General features: G+C 42.5%; 3 protein-coding genes across 3 annotated transcripts; all 3 read left to right on the forward strand.

Moving 5' to 3' along the window:
• Positions 1 to 3,711: 3,711 nt before the first annotated feature.
• Positions 3,712 to 4,653, forward strand: LOC131891027 (cuticle protein 8-like). The gene is made up of 2 exons (XM_059240505.1): positions 3,712 to 4,089; positions 4,171 to 4,653. The coding sequence occupies exons 1-2, from the start codon at positions 4,084 to 4,086 to the stop codon at positions 4,576 to 4,578; spliced, it is 414 nt and encodes a 137-aa protein (XP_059096488.1). The 5' UTR covers positions 3,712 to 4,083; the 3' UTR covers positions 4,579 to 4,653.
• Positions 4,654 to 6,175: 1,522 nt separating this feature from the next.
• On the forward strand, positions 6,176 to 8,471 carry LOC131891179 (cuticle protein 8-like). The gene is made up of 2 exons (XM_059240704.1): positions 6,176 to 6,226; positions 7,995 to 8,471. The coding sequence occupies exons 1-2, from the start codon at positions 6,176 to 6,178 to the stop codon at positions 8,385 to 8,387; spliced, it is 444 nt and encodes a 147-aa protein (XP_059096687.1). The 3' UTR covers positions 8,388 to 8,471.
• Positions 8,472 to 15,312: 6,841 nt separating this feature from the next.
• Positions 15,313 to 15,741, forward strand: LOC131891180 (uncharacterized). Its single transcript, XM_059240705.1, has one exon. The coding sequence runs from the start codon at positions 15,313 to 15,315 to the stop codon at positions 15,739 to 15,741; it is 429 nt and encodes a 142-aa protein (XP_059096688.1).
• Positions 15,742 to 22,288: the final 6,547 nt, after the last annotated feature.

The raw sequence follows: 22,288 nt of genomic DNA on the forward strand, positions 1-22,288 counted from the left end.
AACATACCTAAGCTTTACAAATCGAAGTGAATGCACGTGCAACACCATGTGTTGAAAACAGCTTTTCTCTTGAAATTATATTGCATGATGCAAACGAGTTTGACTTAAATATAATGTTAAGGTATATACAAAGGATTAGCTATTGTTTACACCAAAGCTTGCCTGAGGTGATGTCTTCATTTTGATTCGATGTGTGTCATCTACAAAACCTTCTTTTCAACATGCCCTTCCAGATCCTTGACTGGGTGGACTTATCTGCAACAATAATTCATGTTAATGAGCTAATCATAGTCTTCTAAAGAAAGATGGGTTCTTTCATGAAACGGACCAATTTGAAATCCCCCCGCATTATCAAGTGTTTCAATCTCTTGGGGTTTTGCCATTCATACTCATTCAAAATGCAATGCCGAACAAACCCTTTCCTGTCCCAATCCACTCTCGGTGTCGTTGTTGAAGTTGCAACAATGAATCTCAGTCTTGACATCTCCAACGCTCCGAACACGTCAGAGATTGCAACCGAGCCAAGCGATGCTTGCAATCTGGCGTCAAAATCCCGAAAACCAATTAAAAACACCATAGACCCTGGTTGGAAGCGAGAGGATTCCGGGTGGGGAATATTATTGCCCACCGTTTCCCTTCCTGATCCCACCCCACACATTCCACCCTAAGAAATAAAATGATTCCACGTAGGTTCATGCTAGAATATCAATGATGTTGGTCTCTTTGAATACCACTAGAACGAGTGCAAAACGACTCGTTTATTGTTTCTGCATCCAGGAAGTTCGAAGTGGGATCGGTAGTTGACGCTTGACCCCTCCTTGATTTTCAAAGAAGGCAATAGCATTGGCAACCATTTTCCTGTTGATATGCATCTGAACCGATCAGGCCAACCACGTAGTAGTATGTAGCACTCCCAACCCTCTGGGTTAGCAAAATGTACTTAGAAACATCAATGCAGAGGTTTGGTTGATCAACGTCTCAAGAGCCAAATACATTTATCCTTAATATACAACTTTCACAGACAGTCCTCAACAGTTCTAGTGAACCAGGCAAAAGTTAGCCGCATTTTTAAAGTGCATAGCAGTGTCTTTTGAAATGTTGTTTGCAATTTATGTTCAAAATGCAAGGGCTAATATATATTTTTAGTTTTACCATGTAGACGACAGTATTTTTTTAGCAATACAGCAATGTTCATCTTACTTTGGTGCAGGTTCAAGTACTAAAAGCCTAACTTAAGTTGGGAGTTCAAGTTTTCATTGAAAATAAAATTGACCTAGCTTCAGTTACAAAGCCAGTTGGGAACTTGACGGAACCCTGTAACTAGCCCTTTATGCACTGAAACCCGATCACGAGATTTTTTGACTCTCAAGAAGGCGTCTTTGCTTCATTTGGTGTTGAGCACAATTTCTGCCGGTGATAAAGAGCAATTCCATCTTGTCCGAACAAGTTGTCGAAAAAGTGCCGGCAGCAAAAACAACTTTATTCAAACGGACGGAGAAGCCTTTATCCTGGAATCAAATTCAAATATGAGCGTTACTTCAACATCAAGGTTCCGTAGGCAAATAGATGTATCCCGTTGGTCGAATCTTTTTTGAAAGGTTGATGTAAAGGGCATAGCGGCACATGAAGTACATTCGGGTATGCACTTACTTGGGATAATTTTTGCCGGTCATGGACGTGTCAGTCGTTCATAAATCAGGCATTGCTCAAATAATATGCAGATTTGATCTAAACCTAATCGAAATCACCAAGGACGTGAGAAGTATCCGTGTTCCAATCAACCAATATTTTCTTACCCGGACTTCCCTAAGGATTCATTATCCCTTAGGATGATATAGTTCATTGGTAAAGCGATACGTTTGATGTTGCCAAAACACGATTGGGCGTAAGAGGCCATCATTCATGAAGAACCAGTAATTTTTCCTGCTCATTTTGTTGGTTGGGGCTCAGTAATCACACACACACACACAATGGTATACGGCTATCCGTGCAAGGTCCAACTACGCGGAACTCTTTTGACAGCAACCTCAAATCCCACGATTGATTAGCGTGTCATTTTGGCAAGGATTGAATTTTTCGACTTCATTTGAATGGCTGCTTAGTGAATGTGACCATCTAGTGTAGTTGGAGAGGAACTCATTAAGCAGTATCTGAAGGTCTGAATGGAACTCAAAAGTCAAACAAGTTCGTGAGACACAAGCAAAGATTTCATTAGACCACCCTTGATTATGGTTGCTTGACGAGCCTCATTAGGTATTTAAATGGTCAACGATTATCTGATGAAAGAACCTGTCACTTCATGTCTAGGTTTTTTGAGCTGACAAGGGATGATGTCGATTAGGAAATCTTGCATTATTGTCCACCACTTCGGTCTTCTATGAAACCATCATAAGCAGATTTTAGAAGGTGATTCTAGTAGACCCCAAAAGGATCAAGGTCCATAAAGTTATTTGAGTATTTGAGAAGATGTAGGACACAATCCACGTAGCAATGAGGAAGTCTCAAGACTATTGAAGATTGGCTCGGAAATCATCATTACGTGTACATGATTAGTACACAACATCAGGGCAAGTCCAACTCAAATTTGGCGTTTATTTGACTCAAATAATCTTGAACATGTTTGGTGCATACTGATTTCAGCACCAGTGTGTTTGTCATTGTAATCTTCGAAATGATTAATCTCAATGTCCGTAGTCGCATATGTCGACCACGATCAAACGAAAAGTGGGGGTGCTCAATCCTCAAAGAATTATACCAGAGCAGTTCGTGGTCGGTTTTTTACATTCAAGTGGTCTTTTTACATTCTATCTAACTCCCTTTCATTGCATTAAGCTCCACATATTTGAATACCAACACATAATGCACGTGCTAAAAGACGCTTGCAAATAATCTCGAGGGCGTACAATGACATTCACTTATTCGCCCATTTTTGGTTGCGCTCAGCTGACCCACCTCTGACTGCAAAGAGTTACTTCCTCCATTGTTCAGTCCATTTTGATCGTTTGGGCGTCTAAGAAGTTCAAGTACATGTCATTCGAATTAAATTCCCGGTTGCCACAGGCCCTCCAATTAGATAGGGACCTGCATAGACGCCTTCCAACGAGCTGTGACATTGCATTTCGATGCTCGAGATGGTATGGGACAAATGTACTCTCACACTCATTTAGACACATTTCCTGAGATATAAACATACAACCACTAACCGAGAAACAGAAGCCATTTATCCCGCCTTAAGCCAATCTAGCTGTCCACGGGGCCGAAGTGTGGTCATCGAGACGAATCTCACACTTCTCACAAACAACAACAGCTATCCAAAGAACCATCAGGGATGTTGGTTCGGTTTTTTTTTTGAACTCCTTCCAGGATGCCTTCCTTTAGAGCAGTACAATTCTAGCCAAGTCGGGCACCGTTCTGCAGAGGAAAATAGATCAAGTACCGCTGATCTCCGCGATAAGGATTAGCTATAAGCCAACGCCTTTGGTTGCCACCAAGTTGGTGGGTTGGGTGTTTGGTTGAATGGAGGAAGAAGTGGCTTGAGAATAGGAAAAGATGACTTTGTTCCTGGTTTGGGCACAAGGACGGTCTCATAATGGAGGGACAGGAAAATTGATAGAATTGACCTGGATATTGGTCGTGAGCTGTTCAGTTCTTGGACTTTGAAACGTATTTGAAATGTGAACCTTGCTAGTTTGAATGCCAATATTTGCTAGGGTAGTCCATGAATGATGCAACACCAACGTGGATTACACGAATCAAGTTGTACGCAGAACATGCCGTTGGTGCGTCGATGCGTCAAGCTCATAAAAAATGCCTTTTGTTCTTGCTAAGAACATCCTTAGGAATTATCTACAATTGACGGCGGAGACGATCTCATGAGTTCATGTGGAAGTTAAGATGTTGCTGCTTTCATGGGCCGACCCGAGATGCAGTACAACAATTGGGTCGTTGCCACGCCAATGGCGTACACTTTTGAGAACTCGGAGGACCCTCTGAAAGATGGCAAGAGAGCGGGTATAAATGTGAGTGTTGCCTGAAATTGAGTATCAGTTTGATCTGTTCCATCAGTAACAACCACATCACAAAATGAAGGTAAGCCTTGCATAACAGCAAATCACATGCATTTTCAAGTCAAAAAAGACCACGAGACTTCAAGTGATTGGCATTTTTCAGTCCTTCATCGCTATTTCTGCCCTTGCCGCCGTCGCTTTGGCCGACAACGCTCCCTACCGTCCCGCCCCTTACAGCCCCGCCCCTTCATACAAGGAGGAGCCCGCTGTCTACCAGTACCAATACGCTGTGGCTGACGACTATGCCGGAGTCAACTTTGGCCAGAATGAGGCTCGTGATGGTTATGCCACCAATGGCGAATACCGTGTTGCCCTTCCCGATGGCCGCACCCAAATTGTGACCTACAATGTGGCTGATGCTTACTCCGGATATGTGGCTGATGTGCGATATGAAGGAGAGCCCAAGTACGAGTCCTACAAGCCCGCCCCTGCTCCTTACAAGCCTGCCCCTTACAAGCCCGCCCCTTACAAGCCCGCTCCTTACAAGCCCGCTCCTTCTTACTCCGCCTAAGAAGTGCCTTTTCCGGACATTTCTCTTATTTATTATTCATGATATTTATGGAGAAATATACTCTCATGCCCCTAATATTGCACACTTTTACTCATTTCTACCTACAACATTTTTTCTTCTTCTTGAGATTGCGGAAGAGTAAGTCACTGTCGTGTGAAGCAGATATGGGCCAGGAGTTCCTCAATGTTAAATTTGAATAAAGAAAAAGAAAAAAAAAATTGTTTTGGAAATTGCGAAGGCTTACTTTTCATGAAGATGAAAAGGAAGTTTACCTCAGTCGTTGCTAGTCGTCGTCTTGTCAATGGGTCTAATCTAGCTAGAATATTGTAATGGTTTGAATTTAGAATATAGCAGTGAGTGTATATAACTGTGCGAGAACCTACATGGCGAAAATATGATTTCTATCTCTTCTCAATTATGACTATAAACAAGAACAACTAAATTATCTGTACGGTTTGCTGGATTTGGCCCATTTCGGTAGTAAGGCTATTGGCATAGGCCCACTTCTTTAGATCGTCATTGTAAAACTATCTGCCATCAACAGAGGTTTAAAATCAGTTTCAGGGCGAAGATTTTGCCGTAGCAAACTTCAATCATAGTATCATTTTCATGTTAACAAATCATTACATTATGGGTAGTTTATAAAAGGGAATGAGTATTCACAAAGGTCATTACTTCACACCGAAAACCTAAGGTCCGACTTTTTACTACTTACCGTCGAACTTGTTTAAAACTTGGATTGCGAAACGATTTTTGCCAGTTTACATCAGTGACCATGTTTTGTGTTTTTTGTTTTGTATTTTGCGTCAAGGATGTATTGAAAACATATGATACATGATAAATAAACGTCCTCCCCATTTCATTAGAAAAAAATGGCTTGGCAAAAATTGCATTGCTTTGGGCGGAAAAATATTCTGCACATTTGTTAATGTGAGTATCGTAATGGTTCTCCTTTCTCTTCACCAGAATTCTTAGGTACAAATATGCAAATCCCATCGGATAAGTTTGAAAGCTCTGGATGATACCATAAAAGGAATAAAGATAAAAACATGTAACAAATTCTTATCACTCACTTATCACTATGACAATACATGTCACTCACCACCAAAGCTTGAAACGTTACCGAAAACTTTTTAATTTTTTTTTACAAAAAATACCGTTACCGACACTTTTTAGATAAAATAACGCGTTACCGTTACCCGCCACTTTTGCGGAAAAGAGGACCTAAAACTGCAAAAAGACGGCTAAGCGATTTTTTAACGTTTAAACAAATTGATTTGATTCCTGCGATTATTGATTTGATGCCATCAGTGGCAAGTAAGTCATTGCATTTGAGAGAAATAAAAAAAAGTAACGCGTTACTTAAAGCCCTGCTCACGACGCAAAATTCTTAAATGCAACCCGACACACTTTTTAACGTACTAAACACGAAAACCACAATTAAAAAGTATCGCTTTTACTTTTAATGGATGCAACACAATTTTACGGATGTTACAATATATTCCAGCCAAAAGATGGGTCAAGATTTACATTAGCGGACCTCCTCGGGCGCCAGATATCTGAAGGTGAAGGCAATAGAAAGGGAGTGTCCGCCAGCATGGAGATATTATCAGGCTTGCAAAAAGGCCATGGGTCCGATGACATGGGAGTGAGTTTAAAACTATTAATGCATTTAATAATGAAAGGGTAAGCTCCATCTGGTTAAAAAAGAAAACATTTTTATAATAGAAATTAGATAAAGATATTAGTTTCAAATTTCGAGGAAGTTTGCTCTAATCTAGCAACAAAATCTCTGAATGTGTTCCAAAAGGTGGAACACAGACGAAAATTCCAAAATATAGGAAGACTTTTGCAAATTAGCAAAAAGCCTTAAGAGCACTTCAAATCCATTAATCGTTGTTAGTCTCCAAAAAGAGTTGGACGTAGTTCAAGGTAAAATTAAGGCCACCATCGAATATGACCAGTTACAAACTGAGAGTAAGGTGGTTTTGGAGGTCAGGTCGGGTCCGAACGCTTTTTTCTTTTATGCAAACTCGGAGAGAAAGATGAAACACCCTGTTGGGCCTTTTGAGGTTGATGGGGAAGCCATTAGGAATATAGAGGATATGGCTAACATGTAGGAGATCGGTTCTCAAGTGTGTTTTCAACCCCGCTGAGTTTAGAAGTAGAAGATCATTGTTCTAATGACGAGTCTGTTGAGGTTTTTGACGGTAGTCAAATTAAGCAATTTGATGATCTTATAGTTACAGCTCAAGAAGCTTCAGCGACCATCAGAGACTTGAGGTTTCCAAGTTCTCCTGGTCTTGATGGTGTGACATTTTAGTTTCTGATGAGATGCTCACTAGTTACTGCTCCTGTTTTCTGGTACTTGATGCGTTGCATCTTGGATCAAGACAATTTTCCATCTTCTCTAAAGTTGGCTCATGTTGTCCTGATTTTAAAAAGGGAGATAAGCATCTCCCCAAGGCACCTTCATTGTTCAATTTGATACCTTCAAACATTCGTAGGGAGTATGTAGGGGGTTGATCCAGTGGCATCCTTGAAGTCAGACTTAAACACTATTTTCTTATTAAAGTAACCGATCAACCCTACATTCAGGAGCCAACCAGATTCGCCGACTCTAATTTGCTGGGGGATCAAATATAATAGGAATGTAAAATCAAGGAAAATGAATACAGCAGCTTTGCAAGTTCAAAGGTGTTTCACTAGGAACATCGAAGGTGTGGGAGTGCTCTCATATTGGGGGAAGCTCAAAAGGTGTACAATATTCAAAAGAAGTACGAAAAGTAAATGATTCTTTACGTTTTCAAAAGCCGTAATAGAAGGTTTTAGGGTCAATTGTAGTGAGCGTAGAGGCTTAATATGCTCTCTTCACTTTGGACTCCTTCAATACCTTTTTCCGACTTAAACTGTTGGTGACCCCATTACGCAGTGAGGAAGTCTTCAAAAAAATTCTTCACAAAATTCCTTAACATTCGTATGATATTACGCTTGTGAATTGAAACAAACTTGGCGCACTGGCTTTGGGCTTTATTGTCGTATTCTGTAGTTAAAACCAATATGAACATGTCCTGATTCCTCCTTGGTCAACCAAACTAACCTGTTGAAAAGGGGTGAGTGCAAAATGCTCTGAAGCAATCAACGCGTACCACCTCACTCAAGAATTGAGCTTCAAGGAGGGTGGAGTGGAGATTGACGACTATAAGAAGAGGCAACGAATTGCAAACCATCATCAGATTGTTCTGTTCCACTAACCCCACGACAACAACAAAATGCAGGTGTGTTTAAATGTAGAAAAAGGCAGTCTTAGCTCACAAGTAAAAAAAACATACAGATAAAAGGCTGATAAACAATCGTAGGAATACTTTTTTTCAATTTGAAGACCTTGGATCTGAATGATCTTAATTGCCTTTCAGACCTTCATTGCTATCTTGGCTTTGACCGCTGTTGCTCTTGCCGACAACGCTCCCTACAAACCAGCTCCTTCCTACAAGGAGCAACCCGCTGCCTACCAATACCAATACGCCGTGGCTGACGATTATGCCGGAGTTAACTTCGGCCAAAATGAGGCCCGTGATGGTTATGCCACCAACGGCGAATACCGTGTTGCCCTTCCCGATGGCCGCACCCAAATTGTGACCTACAATGTGGCTGATGCTTACTCCGGATATGTGGCTGATGTGCGATATGAAGGAGAGCCCAAGTACGAGTCCTACAAACCTGCCCCTGCTCCTTACAAGCCCGCTCCTTATAAGCCCGCCCCTTACAAGCCTGCTCCTTACAAGCCTGCTCCTTCTTACTCCGCCTAAGAAGTGCCTCCTTTGTACATTTCTCTTATTTATTTTTGATAGTATTTATGGAGAAATAGAATATCATACCTTCTGCAATGTCAACTATCGCCCTTGATGCATTCAAAAGTATTAATCGAAAAAAATGGATGATATGGAGCCCTTCAAAACTTGCACATAAGAATGCTTTATGTTGACCCAAAACAGTGTGTTTCAATGCTCTGCTACATCAGCTGGTATAGGTGTACCCAAATAGGTTTTTTATAGGTTCACCGAATATTTACTATAATTAACAATCAAGTTCTGACATGTGTCTTTTGACATTTTTCCCCACGTTTCCATCGCAAAAGCTTCCAACTCATTGATAGTCTGAGGATGCTTTGCCTTGACCCGTTGTTTCAGCTCGTACCACATATTTTTGATGGGGTTTAGGTCCGGGCTCTGCGCTGGCCAATCCAGAACCTTGATCTTGTTGTCGGAGTGCCACTTGGTGACGATCTTGGGCTTATGCTTTGGGTCATTGTCCTGAACAAATGTCCATCTTCGTCCAAGGCCAAGATCCTTTGCTGATGTTTTCAGGTTGTCCTGCAGTACTTTGAGGTAGTCCTTTTTGTACATGGTGCCCTCAATACGGACAAGCTTCCCAGTACCAGCGGCGGCGAAGCATCCCCAAAGCATGATGGATCTACCACCATGCTTAATGGTTGGAACAATGTTTTTTGGATCAACAATGGCTTTTCTTTCTCCCACCAGACAAATGCCTTGTCACAATGTCCAAAGAGCTCAATCTTGGTCTTGTTGCTCCACAAGCATGAAGACCAGAATGTCTTGCCCTTGTCAACATGGTCCTTAACAAAGGTCAAACGGTCTCTCACGTGTCACTTTTTGAGTAAAGGTGTCCTACAGGGTCGACATCCAGGAAAGCCAATATGATGAAAAGTTGTCTTCAGCGTTGATCTTGAAATCTTGTTGCCCTCGTCCTCCAGGCTCTTGAGGATTGTCATTGATGTCACTTTTGGATCTTTCCAAACCATTCTGACCATTTTCCTTTTAGCCGTAGGGGAAATGATTTTCTTCAACCTCTCCCATGAAGATTTTTAACTAAGAGATGTTGCTGGTATTTTTTGATCATGGCTCTCACTGAGGAAACTGGGATACCAAACCTCTTGGAAATGAGTCAATAGCCACTACCAGACTTATGGGCGTCTACCATTTTGGCTCGGAGATTCCCACTGTACTCCTTGGCCTTGACCATGGTGCAAACGAGACGAATTTCTAGTTGAATGGACATCAATCCAATGGTCGCCTTTTTATACCAGTTGTTATAAATCCGACTTGAACTTACAAAGTACAATTTGACAGGATACTTTCTGCGATCTACATGTTTCAAAAGGAAATATCAAGCATAATTAAGTCAGTGTAAATCAAGAATGAACTAGATGTGTCAAACTTTGCCAATAATTTGCAACACCTCTATTTTTACAAAATTAGTTTTAACTCAAAAACGAAGTAACCAAATCCGTTTAATTATCGAGTGATGTTTTCTCATACTGATGCTGTTATCCTCAAAAACAATAATTTCCGCCCTAACTGTACATTGGCTGAAATACAAATGAATTGACATTATAACATTAGATGTCAAATGTAAAAATTGCTATTACGGTACGTGAATGACTTCTGAAAAGAATATTTTTGTGGAGTGCTACCTACCGTAGATGGCAAGTACAGTTTTAAACTCGTTAAAACCCACTGTTACAACTGCGAGTACCAATTGATACAAAGACGTCGGACCAGGCCACAACTCTCTCTTGGTTTCCAAATCAACTGCCTCCTCGCCAATCAATTGACAACTACTCGTCACACCAACAAGTCAAGGCTGGAGGTAGATCTGATGCCTCCATCTCTAACTACTAGATCTCGAAAGAAAAAGTTCAAATTGAGCAAAAAAAAACGCTGATGGCCTTTTTCGGCGAGAAAAATATTTGAAACTTTTCTCACATTTTAGCCACTTTTTCATTTTTTCGATTCTTTTTCGCTATTTTATCTTTCGGTTTGAATTGGATTTTTCCTGGCTTTATTAACGGCCGTAAAGAGGGGTGATTGAAATAAAAACTTATGATTCTTGCAATTGTCAACTCCTAAACTTTATGCAATATTTGGTATACCAACGAATTTGAACATCAGATTCAACTCCATGTTTTCTGTTTTGGAAAGTCGGGACCTTAGGAAGCAACTGTTAAGCTCGTTGATCCAACCTAAAACCAAAATATTTCAGTGAACAAAAGCGCTCTAAGCAGTACTAGGGCGTTACAAGTGAATCAATTGTTTACCATAACATCCGTATCAAATTCTTTCTCGGGCTCCTGCATTGTTTAATTTGCTTCCCTCTAAAATTCGTAGGGAAAACGTAAGCCTCGATGATCAGGTTGCATCTTTCAAGTCAGACTTGGAGACATTTTTATAGCATTCCAGACCAATCCTACATTCAAGGATTAGCTTGGTCTTCCAACTCAAACTCGTTGGTACACCAAATATCATAAAAATATTTAAAGGCAATAAATAGACAAATGATAACTGAAAATAACAAGAAGAAACTCAATGGATAAAGTAAAATGCAGTCGAGTGTCTTTCAATTTATAACAAAAAAATGCAGCAAAGAGGCTAAACGGGGCCAAAAACGACATTTTTGTCAAAATAACAATGCTTTTGTACATCAGCAACTTGTCATTTTGCATTTTTCCACCATTTTGAGCATTTTCACAACTTTTTTTCACACTTTCTCAACTCCCCCCCCCCCTTTTCTCAACCTCTCTCGCATTTTCCGAACTAAAAAAATGTTTTAACCAAAATTTCGAAGTCTAGTGATTTGGTTTCTCATTTCTAAAATGTCTAAAGTCTAAATTATCAATCCAAGTTATATTCCTGACGGGCACAATTGGAAGAGAAATCGCACATTTCTGATGTACCCCCATGTCTTCCCTTGCCTCTCCGTATTTAACCCAATGGAGTGCGGTGTAATCGTTAACCTCGCAAGGAGTAGCTCGATCTGTATTAGATCTTCAACGATCATATAATCAAGGTCCCAGCACTTTTAGATGCCCAAGCAACTCTGGATGACTCCAAGACCGACAAGAAAAAAAATGGGTATTGATAGGGATGAAAGGACTCCAAGACATCTGGGCCTCTATGCTTTAACGACTGAAAGAAACGACCTATGGTCATTGCCAAGGTGAGGTAATAATCAATGCTTGCTGCGAAAAGGGAGCGGTAATATCCCTCAAATGGAACACCCATCATTAGATGAGATGCCAAGCAAGAGAGAGACCATCTGACTCGGTATCAAGCAAACAAAAAAAACGATTAATATTCAAATTAGATAATTAAAGACAATATTCCAGTGGTTGATAGACTTAGGGTAAAAGTCAAAATGAAGGATTAGGCCGTTGAGTCCCCACTGAAGATTGTGGCCGCGTTCATCCCTGCCTGAAAGAGGCTTGCATCAGCACTCCTTCTCAACCATCCATCCCTGACGCCTAAAAGTCAGATCTCAGACGACGCTTTGAGTGCCATCATTGGCGCCGAACACGCCCAATAAGTGTACAAAGAACAGCTGTGGCCAACCCCCTTCAATTCTGGCTGACACAATGATGCTTGGACGAAGTACTTGCCATTTGATTGAGAGCATTTTGCCGGCCCAATACGCACTTTTGCCATTTCTTGGAGGGCCACCTGTTTCATGAGATCCATTTTATGTGGTCATGAATCACAAGCTGCTGCCCTTTGTGCCAGCCAGCATTTGGAAGTGGTTGGGTTGCCTCACCAAACAACCCAGTGAACTTCATCGCCATGTTCATGAGTGACATGCATTGCCACTTATGTTACCACTTTTGACAACGTTATGGAAGGAACTGTTTGCCAACCATCCATGTCGGACTCCTCAATGCAGGTGATTTTGGTTATCCATGGTCGATGTCCCTGCCATGAGTCCTTCTCTTCCTTCAAGCTCTCCCTGGTCAACATCCATGACAGGAGTTGTTGTGCTTCATAGCCAAGCCCACTAGTCCTGCCCAAGTGGCGTTATGCGGTGTTCTTGGAAGTTCACTTGCTCTCCCTTGCCGGCCTGTGCCCATGCTTGGAATATGTGGCAACAAATTTATGTGGCCACAAGGAAAGTCTGAAGCAAGTGGGTGGTGCTGCTCGTGCCTTCCCTGCCAGACAGTGAAGGACAGCATCAATATTAAAGCGCCTCTTACCCGCCACCTGCCTCCAGAATGGCAGTTTGGGTCATTGAATGTTGACCAGGTGGGCCCACTGCCATTGAGTAAGTGAATGCCCTACCTCTTCACACGGATGGACTGCCCCACCAGTTGGGTTGAGGCTATCCCTGTCCATGCCACAACTGCCGTGCGCGCCCACACTATGCTCTGTCATTTGTTGGCCAGAATGGGCGTCCCTGATAGCCTCACAAGTAATCATGGGTCCAAGTTCTTGAGTGAGCTTCTGGTTCAGTTATCCTCCCTCCTAGGCATCTTCCTCTGCCTCTGCAACACCACGGCCTATCATCCTCAGTGCTATGGCCTCGTTGAAAGAATGCACCTTGGCCTCGAGACCGCCCTTAAGACCAAGCTGGTCGGCAAGGCCTGTGTTGACCTGTTGCCCTTTGGCTTGCGTGCGATTAGGCGTTGCGTGAATGTGGCGGATTGTTGGCCACGAAAATGGTGTATGGCGGATTCTGGGCAAGTGTACGGCTCCAATTCCCTGAGGCAAGGTCGTGGGCTACTCTTTTCTTGTATGGTGTGGAAAACCTACCCTTTAGCTTCAACGGTAATCCGCCTGAACATGTGCCATTGGGCTTGGCCATGTCAGAGTATGTGTTTGTACGCCGTGATGAGCATTAAGGTTCAAATTTGTTGAACCGTAATCAATCTTGCCTGAAGCATTGCCGCTAAAGCTGCTCCATTGGGATCCAAGGCAAGGTTCTCAATTGGATAAGAAGCTTCATTCGTGTTAAGTCAGGTGTTTCCCTGGACTCCATCTTAGGGACCCTCCTTTTTTAAGTATTTCTTGCCTTGCTTCAAAAGCTCAGTATTACTGCCAGTCTCTCTTCCTCTGCTGACGACACCAGATTCGATTCTGGTAGGAAAGGCCAAGATTCCAATGAAAAAGACCTTGATGGAATCTACTCTTGGGGTTACTGAGAGTAATATGGCCCTGAACAGGCACTGATTATTGTCTCACCTCGGCAATGCTCATAGGTCGCCTATTTCAGTTGTTAAAGCAGCAATTAAAGTTTCTTGATAAGTCTGTCGACCTCTTTTCGAAAGGCAAGAGGGATTTGCCTGGCGGTAAGGTCATTTTACGATGTTATGGCGCACTCTGTAGCTCCTGCTCGTTTTCCTGCATCCTCCCCCACGCTTAGGTCTGTTGCAAGAGAAGAAAGAAAATACATTCTGACGATTACTTTAAGCTAGTGTATACGCTTTATTGGCGATCCCGACCGTTCTTCATTCTTTCAGTGAAACCGGTTTTTAGGATCAGCCATGGAGGACACAAAGCTTGCTGATTCTAGTGCAACAGTTTTTTCCGACATCAGTGCCGTGATTGTAAAAGTTACCCACATTTTGGTCTATTCAACCTGTATTATGGTTTGCCCAGGTCAAAGCCCAGTTCGCACTGCAGGTGATTTCTGTTGATGAAATCAAGTACTACTACTTGTTCAGTGCTCTGGATCAAGAGACGGCAAAGAGGGCGACGGACATAATTTATGATCCGCCCAAATCAAATAAGCATGACTGCCTGAAGGCCCGTTTGTTGGCGACCTTCATGCCCTCTCCTTATCGCATGGCCATCTTAGTAAAGCATTGTCCCTGGGCCTCTCCATATTGCGATCGCAAGTTTCATGTCCTTTTTATTCTATTTTGGATGAGTTTCCCGAATTGTTAGTGTCCTCTTTCAATGATTCCAAGCCCGGACACGGTATCTGCCATCGCATTGAACTCACAGGTCAATCCATCTATGCTAGACCCCGTCGGCAGGCTGGTGAAAAGCTGTCCATTGCCAAATCTGAATTTGATGCTATGATGAACATGAAGATTTGCCGTCACTCTTCTTCAAATATGCCTTCCCCTCTACTGCACATGTGGTTCCCAAAGCCGATGGGGGTTGGCGTATGGTTGGAGACTATCGTAGTGTAAATGACCCCACTGCGCCTGATCACCACCCAGTGCCCCATTTTTAGGAGTTTTTGGACAGGCTCTCTGGTTGTATCATTTTCTCTAAAGTGGACCTCCTTGAGAGTTTATAATCAAATTCGGATGCATCCGGACGATGTCGCAAAAAACGGCCGTCACCACACCTTTCGGACTTTTCGAGTTCGTCCCGGAGAGGCGTCATGTCGAGGCAGTTGTTGAAAATGCTGGTGGACACATTGAATAAAAATTGTCAAAAAAGTCTAAACTACAACTTTCATTTCAATGGTATCTTTGCAAAAAGGATCGTTTAGAATCTAGAATTGTTTAAGCAATGTAGGAAATACTTTCTAAATTTTGGGTCTCTACCCAGTATGATATTTGCTTCATGCTACTGTATCAACTCCCAACGAATGTTTGGGGGCAGCAAATTGAACAAAGAAGGAGCCTAAGACAGACGAGAGGTGGATTTAATTGTTCTGACAAGCCTGGATTCGCGAGGCCATAAAGGTGCTCTCAAAACGCATGTGGATGCGGTCACTGCAATTGACCCTAAGACCTGGGTAGGGACAAAGCTCATGAATGCTCTTAAAAACGTCATGTATCAGATGCTCTTCGTACTTCTTTTGAATACTGTAATGTCCCAACCTTTTAATCGTCTCCCAATTCGAGAGCTCTCTCACATCTTCGATGTTACAAGTGAAACACCTTTGAACCCGCAAACCTGCTGAACTCATCGGAGCCCAAATGGGTGAAACATGTCCAATATGATGCCAGAACAGTCCCGACGTGAGATAATTTTGGGCCTTTTTCCAAAAGGTGGAGCTGCCAAGAACATTGTAACGAAGCTGAAGGGTGTTGTTGGCCAATCCATGGTCTTCAAGACCATAAAGGACTTTAAAGAGAAAGACAAGACCAAGAGGAAGCCCAGCACTTGCCAGGCATCCATCAGGACCCGACCTATGGTCAAGAGAATCCGAGAGAAGATTCGCCGTGATCCAAGGAGAAGCATCAGGAAGATGGCCAAGGAGGAGTCCGTATCTGTGTCAACCATGTGGAGATTGTGTCGGAAGGACCTGGGAATGATTCCCTACAAAAAGCAACGCCGACAAACTCTCTCTAATGCCACCAAGGTCAAACGACAAGGCCACAATCTTGGGAACCACCAAAGTGAACCTTGGGATTGATGTTTTGAGCCATTTTTGACGTCAAAAACCGACTTNTGTGTCAACCATGTGGAGATTGTGTCGGAAGGACCTGGGAATGATTCCTTACAAAAAGCAACGCCGACAAACTCTCTCTAATGCCACCAAGGTCAAACGTTTGGAGCGAGGTCGCCAAATTTTGAAAATTTTGAAAAATGGGATGGCGCCACCAATTCTTTGGACGGACGAGAAGTTGTTCACAGTGGAGGCTGTGCACAATGCTCAAAATGACAGGGTCTTGGAAACCAGCAAAGAGAACCTTGGGATTGATGTTTTGAGCCATTTTTGACGTCAAAAACCGACTTTTGTTATGGTCTGGGCTGGGGTCACCAGTGATGGCAAGAAAACGCCTCTCATCTTCATTGAAGAGGGGGTGAAGATCGACACAGGGGTGTATCTACACTTGCTCATTGAGGAGGTTGCCCCATGGATTGAATCTGAGTATGGGGAAGTTCCCATCATCTTCCAGCAAGATGGAGCTCCGTCGCACACTTCAAATTTTAACCAGTTTTTGTGAGGACATTTTTCCAGGATTTTGTCCAAAGGAGATGTGGCCACCCTCCTCCCCAGACGTGAACGTTATGGGCTTCAGCATATAGTCTATTCTAGAGAGGAGGGCCTGCAACAAATCTTTGAAAAGTATTGGCAATCTCAAGGCTTCATTGTCCTCCGTATGGGATTCCATCACAGAAAAAGAGGTCTGTGCTGCTTGTGGCTCCGCGATCGAAAGATTCAAAGCTATGGTGAAGGCCAATGGAGGGCATTTTGAAAATTGATTTTTTATGTTGGCCAGATGGGCCCACTGCCAAGGAGCAAGTGTATGCCTTACCTCTTCACATGGGTGGATTGCCCCAACAGTTGGGTTGAGGCATGGATTTCTAGAAGACCTGGATGCCACACAGTAAAAAGAGGCTGTCCCATAAGGGAGAAAGGGATAGCCTCTATGTACCCTTGAAAGAGCGCTCTTAACATATTTTTCAGCGCCTCTTTCTTCATTGAAAGTACTAAAACATCAATGGCTCTACGTTTTTAAGATAAACTGCCAATTTTCAGTCTTTAATTTCATATTATTAGTTCTTTTTCATACCTAAGTGTGGAGGCATTGTAAATTCCAGTATTGGTTGGCTTAACGCGCCCTCCCTCATTTATAAGTTTGACAAATGCAAGACATAGGTTTGAACAAGCACTTATTGACAACTGCAAACGTGACACAACAATGCCTAATGTATCATTTGCCAATCTCATTTTTAATATCTTCCCAAAAATAAGCCTCTGAATATCCAGATGAAGTCTCATTCAATAAGAAACATCAAATGATGAATTGAATCGGAAGAAGCAGGATGAAAAACTTCAAAAATAAGTTCATAAGAAGATGGTGAACCTATTAATATGTAACCAAAATTATCTGGCGGGTGTGTTCTACGTTCTGCAATCCAAAAAATACCGAATAGTCAGGGCTGGGAAGGTATTATGTAATCGTTCATTTTATGAAAAATGAGTTTCAAGAGCATTTAAACAAAATGCAAAAAACTTCAACCTGGCTCCTTCTGTCTGGATGACAGTTTTTAAATGCTGAAAATTTCTCATTAATGCAACATGCAATGCCACAAATGGGCATTTGCTTAATTGTCTCAAGGGCTTTCTTGATAAAATCATAATTAAGTTGTTCTTAGAATTCATTTTCATAGGGATTCGCTAGGACCTCTTACCTCCTTGTTGCATTTGTCCCAAACAGATCATTAAGCCCGATTGTCCTTTATACCCACTGATGTGTCTTACTAAATACAAGAGGATAAATCTTTCAAGCCAGTTGAGGTCCTAGGAGCAACTTAAAGATCGAAAATTGAATAACTTAAATTAAGTCACTGCTGTCCCAAAAGTTTAATTGCAGAGCTTAACTTGCACTCAGTACTTCCCAAAGTTTGGGAGACATGTTAAGACCTAATTTATAGATCATTGAAGCAAATTTTATGAGCGTGCGTTCACTGATTAACACCAAACACGCTCATTTAGTAGGATTTTGAAACTCGCTCAAAATCACTCGATTATTGAAAATTCAATGGGCGAATGGTGCGAGTTGACTGTGATGTTTGTCTTAGTTCTCTTTCCCCAAAATGCCCAAAATCATGAGTTTCCTTTACTTGACATCCCCTATAGAATATTTCAGCCCATTTTATCTCTTAGTGCCAAATCATTAGCCCAGCCGATCTGCCAAAGACTAAGGCAGACTTGAAACATGATGCAGGCTGAAGTGGCGTTGCTACTTTGTCCTTTCTCCCTTAGGGGTCACCCAAAACGTGAATCTGTGGCCGAAATTTGAGTCGAAAAAATACCATTCATGTAATGTTAGATCAATGCAGACGAGTCATCACCTCCCTTCTTTAACGGGTCGATTTGACGGAAATAGGCGATGAGCGAAAACAGTGACTCCACATAGGTACGAAATCCATTTTTTGCGCTATCAGGGCGACCAAATTTGGCTTGATACAATTGTTTTCGATCGATTTATTTTTTTTCATTTTGATGCTGAAACCCCCACTTTAGTTTTCTAATCGAACTGTATTTTTTTAAGCTGTTGATTGACAGATTTGACCCCAAAGAAAATAGCTAACTTGCTTTGTTACTCATTGACATTTTCTTGGTTTGATCACGCTCAATCGTGCTTGGAGCGATTCTTCCGACGAAGCGACCAAGTCTCTCACAGGTCGCAGAAAGTTGGAACAGGTTCCAAGTCCAAACTAGGGGAATGTGAGGCTCGAATTATACTGTGAGTCGCAGTTTTATCGACACGTTGTGTGAAAATCTGTGTCCTCCAACTGGACCATTAGTTACTTATTTACTAAATAAAGGGCTTAAAGAAAAAATATTTACACTTTGGATCCACATGTTCATCCAGATCTATCTAAGTAACCAGTGGAACCAAAAAACCGTGTGACATGTTTAGGATAGGGTTTTTATTTTTGGGCCTCATTCATCGTCAATATAGGAGCCATTGAACGCAATAATGGCCTCCAATCACCAACGGAATGCCATGCATCCCTTGCGGATGTACATCTCTGACATGGCGTCCCAGTGTTGGTTGACCGCAGCTTTAAAGGCCCCAACGCTCGGCTGGGGGACAGTGCATGCCTTGGATTGTGCATGCACCCAGAAAGTATAATGCAATGAGTTTGCATCGTGTGAGTAAGGCGGCCACATCTTCTTGACGCAAAACGAAATGTTTTTGGCCAACCACTCTTGAGCCCTATTAGATGTGCGGACTGGCGCACCATCTTGCTGGAATACCACGTTTTCATCTGGGTAGTTGGCCTGCACCCATGGTAATAACGTTTTCTTCAAAGGTTTCACACAGTCGGCCGCAGTGAGCCAGTACTCAACAGGGGAACTACGAGAGCAGCGAAGCCTTGCCATCAGAGGCCACAAAGCCCAAACACATGGCTGATGTAGGGTGTTTTGTGTCGGGATTCGACACTTTTTTGAACAGCCGAGACAGAGGCTGCCTTTGTTAAACGTAAAGACACTCTAGCCCACGCTACTCTGCTTGTTTTCCCTGAAAAAGATGCTCAAACTAGAATAGTATGCGATGCCTCAAAAACTGGATTTGGGGGAGTTTTGGAACAATGGGTTGATTTGATGAAATGTGGCGACCGGTCTGCTTTTATCAGCAAGAAAATGACAAAAACGCTAGAGCGCTATAGCACCTTTGATCGAGAACTTCTTACAATTTACCTTGCTTTACGGCACTTCATGTTCTTTGCGGAAGGTTTCAAGTTCCATTTCTTGACCGATCATCGTCCTCTGTCTCAGGCCATCCGCTCGTTCTCACCCCATCAAACAGAAAATCAATTGCGAAGATTGGCATTAATTGCCCATTTGGCCACGGATATTCGCTTCATCAGAGGTGAGCTCAACTTAGTGGCTGATGGCCTCTCCCGCGCACCTGTTGATTCTATTACCCTCGATGATCATGACAACCAAGCCTCGCGTCTGATTACCCACATCACTTCAAGTGGACAAAATGTTCGGCCACCAGTGCGCCTTGTTCTTTACTTACTGCTGTTACTTATTTCTTCTTTTCCGTTTTCTTTGTTATCAATAACTTTCCCAGAGCGGGAGGGGGAGTGGTGTGGTGACACTCTTAATGGTTGGGTCTCTGGTCACACTGAGTAGAATCAACATTTTTATTCTCCATCTTCCTATATCTTAGACTCTTCAAGCTTTACAGTTTTGATCAGAGAGATGGGCTCTTCGAATTGTGTTAATATCTTTGACCTATCATATGTGAAGGTAAATTGCACCCAAAATGATGAAAGCGGGGTCCGTAAGACATTCCCACACTACTTATAGTTTTTTTCTCAAGGCGCGCAAATTCTTCACACTGTTAGAGGCAAATGTGTTTTGTGTGCAAGTGTGCAAATGTGTTAGTCTAGCGTGTTTTCAACTCCAAAGAGCAGAAGCAACAGCCCATAGCTCTATTGATGAGTTTGTTGAGATTGGCAAGGCTTGTCAAGTTGGGCGTTTAGATGATCTTGTAGTCACAGATCAGGATGCTTTAGAGGCCATCAGGGACTTGAGACTCTCGAGCTCCCTTGGCCCTGATGGAGTGACATCTCAGTTTCTGATGAGATGCTCACAGGTTCATGCTCCTGTTTTCTCGTACTCGATGCCTTCACACCTTCAAGCCCTCGAGAATCCAGACTAGTAAGTCCACCTCTCTTCTTTCTCGGGCTCCTTCATTGTTCAATTTGCTCCCTTCAAATATGCGTAGGTCGTATGTGGGCGTTGATCCAATAGCAGGATTTAAGTCAGACTTTGCCACGTTTTTGACGGAAATTCCTGATCAACCTTACATTCAAGGATTAGCCAGATCAGCCAACACCAATTCGTTGGTCGATCAAATAATATATATAAATAAATAAATTAATAAATTTCTCGTCTTGAAGTGCTGGGATTCCAATCCCAGCAGCGGTAAGGAAGTCCGCAAAAAACTGGAAAGTTAGATCAGATACAAAATCAACTTATAACCTCACACAAGAGCCCATGAGGGGATTTTGTTCTCAAATTTCCAAAAGTTGGAAGCTATTTTAGGAAAAGTCAGCAAAGAGGCTAGACAATGTTTGGATTTGGTCTTAGTTGGTAAGGATCCTTCTTTAGTCAATAAGCCTTTTATTATAGAGGCTTTAGTTGCTTGGGTCAATGAAACCAGGGTGCTGCTTGAAGAACAGGCTCACCCAGTAGTTGAGAAGTCGACTAATTTGACCAACGTAGAACGTAAGAAGTTGAAGTAGTATCTCCTCTTGAAAAAGCGCAGGATAAGACAGTTGTAGAGAAAATAGTCTGTCCTGTTTTATCGAAAGCAGCCTTGTCGAAGAAGGAAAGGCTGTCAGTTTGACCACCCTAAATGGTGTCAAAATTCTCAAGTTCGGCTTGAGAAGTACAATAGTAAGAAGGGATGTTCAAAGGTAGATTGTCCTTTTTTTCACCTTACTTTGGCGGTTTTACTCTGGAGCACGCCGGTTTTGAGTTATGGTCGACCCCTATCTCGAGACATGATACTGACAGATTATAGGTGTCACATGGACATTACTGGATCAGATCAGGGTCATTGGAAAAGACCAAGTCGAGAACGCTATTCTCTCTAGTGGCTACACCAATGTGCTGGAGAAATTGCGCAAGATCGAGGAATTCTTCCAGCTTTTTCGAACGACTGAGATGTCGATTTCGAAATGGGAATATACCCATCAGGACTAACCTCCCACTCTAACAACGCTAGCCGGAAAATTAAAGTCCCCTACAAAGAAAACTTCTAGCAAACTGCCAGGTCCAACTCATTTCCAGTGAATTGGAGAGCTGACGAAAAAGAGCTTGCTGAACAAGAAGGGCGTCTATACATTGTAATAATAGACAAATCAAGACCTCGAAGATGACAAACTAAGACCTCTACTTCTCCATTCGACATTTGTTCATGACTAATGTGCAAATCATTCCTAACATATAGAGCATACACCCCCATGTGGGAATATGGGATTATCAGGGCGTATCCTATCACAACAAACTAGTTGAAACCAACTATGGTTAGTTCTTCATCTAAGACCCTGGCCGAAGCCAGGTTTCTGTTATAGAGATGATGCAATCTCCTCTCTCAACGGCTAGTTCTTCTGAGATCTTAGGAAGATCTTGAGAATGGGTTGGGCAGCTACATTTGAATAGAAACGTATTTTGGGAATAGGGGTGGGCAAGGAATATTAAGGGAGGAGAGTTTTTATAGAATAGGGGTGGATTTGGTATTTGAGGGAAGAGAAGGAATTGGGAGAGAGGTGTGGGGGTAGGAGGAGAGGGAGGGAGGAAGCTAAATGGGTTAAGGAAGGGGGTGGGGTGGGATTAGGTTAGGTTTAGGAATAGGGTCAGCTCTAAAACTACGAACTGAGCTATCCTATTTCTCGGCTTTCTTTGCGTCCCTTCAACATGGACGGAGGTACACCGTACATTAAAGCACGTCTTAAGTCTCATGGACTGACGGCACATGACG

The sequence above is a fragment of the Tigriopus californicus genome, chromosome 11 (assembly GCF_007210705.1).
Source record: "Tigriopus californicus strain San Diego chromosome 11, Tcal_SD_v2.1, whole genome shotgun sequence".
NCBI lineage: Eukaryota > Metazoa > Arthropoda > Copepoda > Harpacticoida > Harpacticidae > Tigriopus > Tigriopus californicus.

Coding starts and splice junctions, on each gene's coding strand:
- LOC131891179 (XM_059240704.1), top strand. CDS start 6,176: ATGGAGATATTATCAGGCTTGCAAAAAGGCCATGGGTCCGATGACATG. Junction 6,227..7,994: donor ATGGGTCCGATGACATGGGA/GTGAGTTTAAAA, acceptor ATTGCCTTTCAG/ACCTTCATTGCTATCTTGGC.
- LOC131891180 (XM_059240705.1), top strand. CDS start 15,313: ATGTCCAATATGATGCCAGAACAGTCCCGACGTGAGATAATTTTGGGC.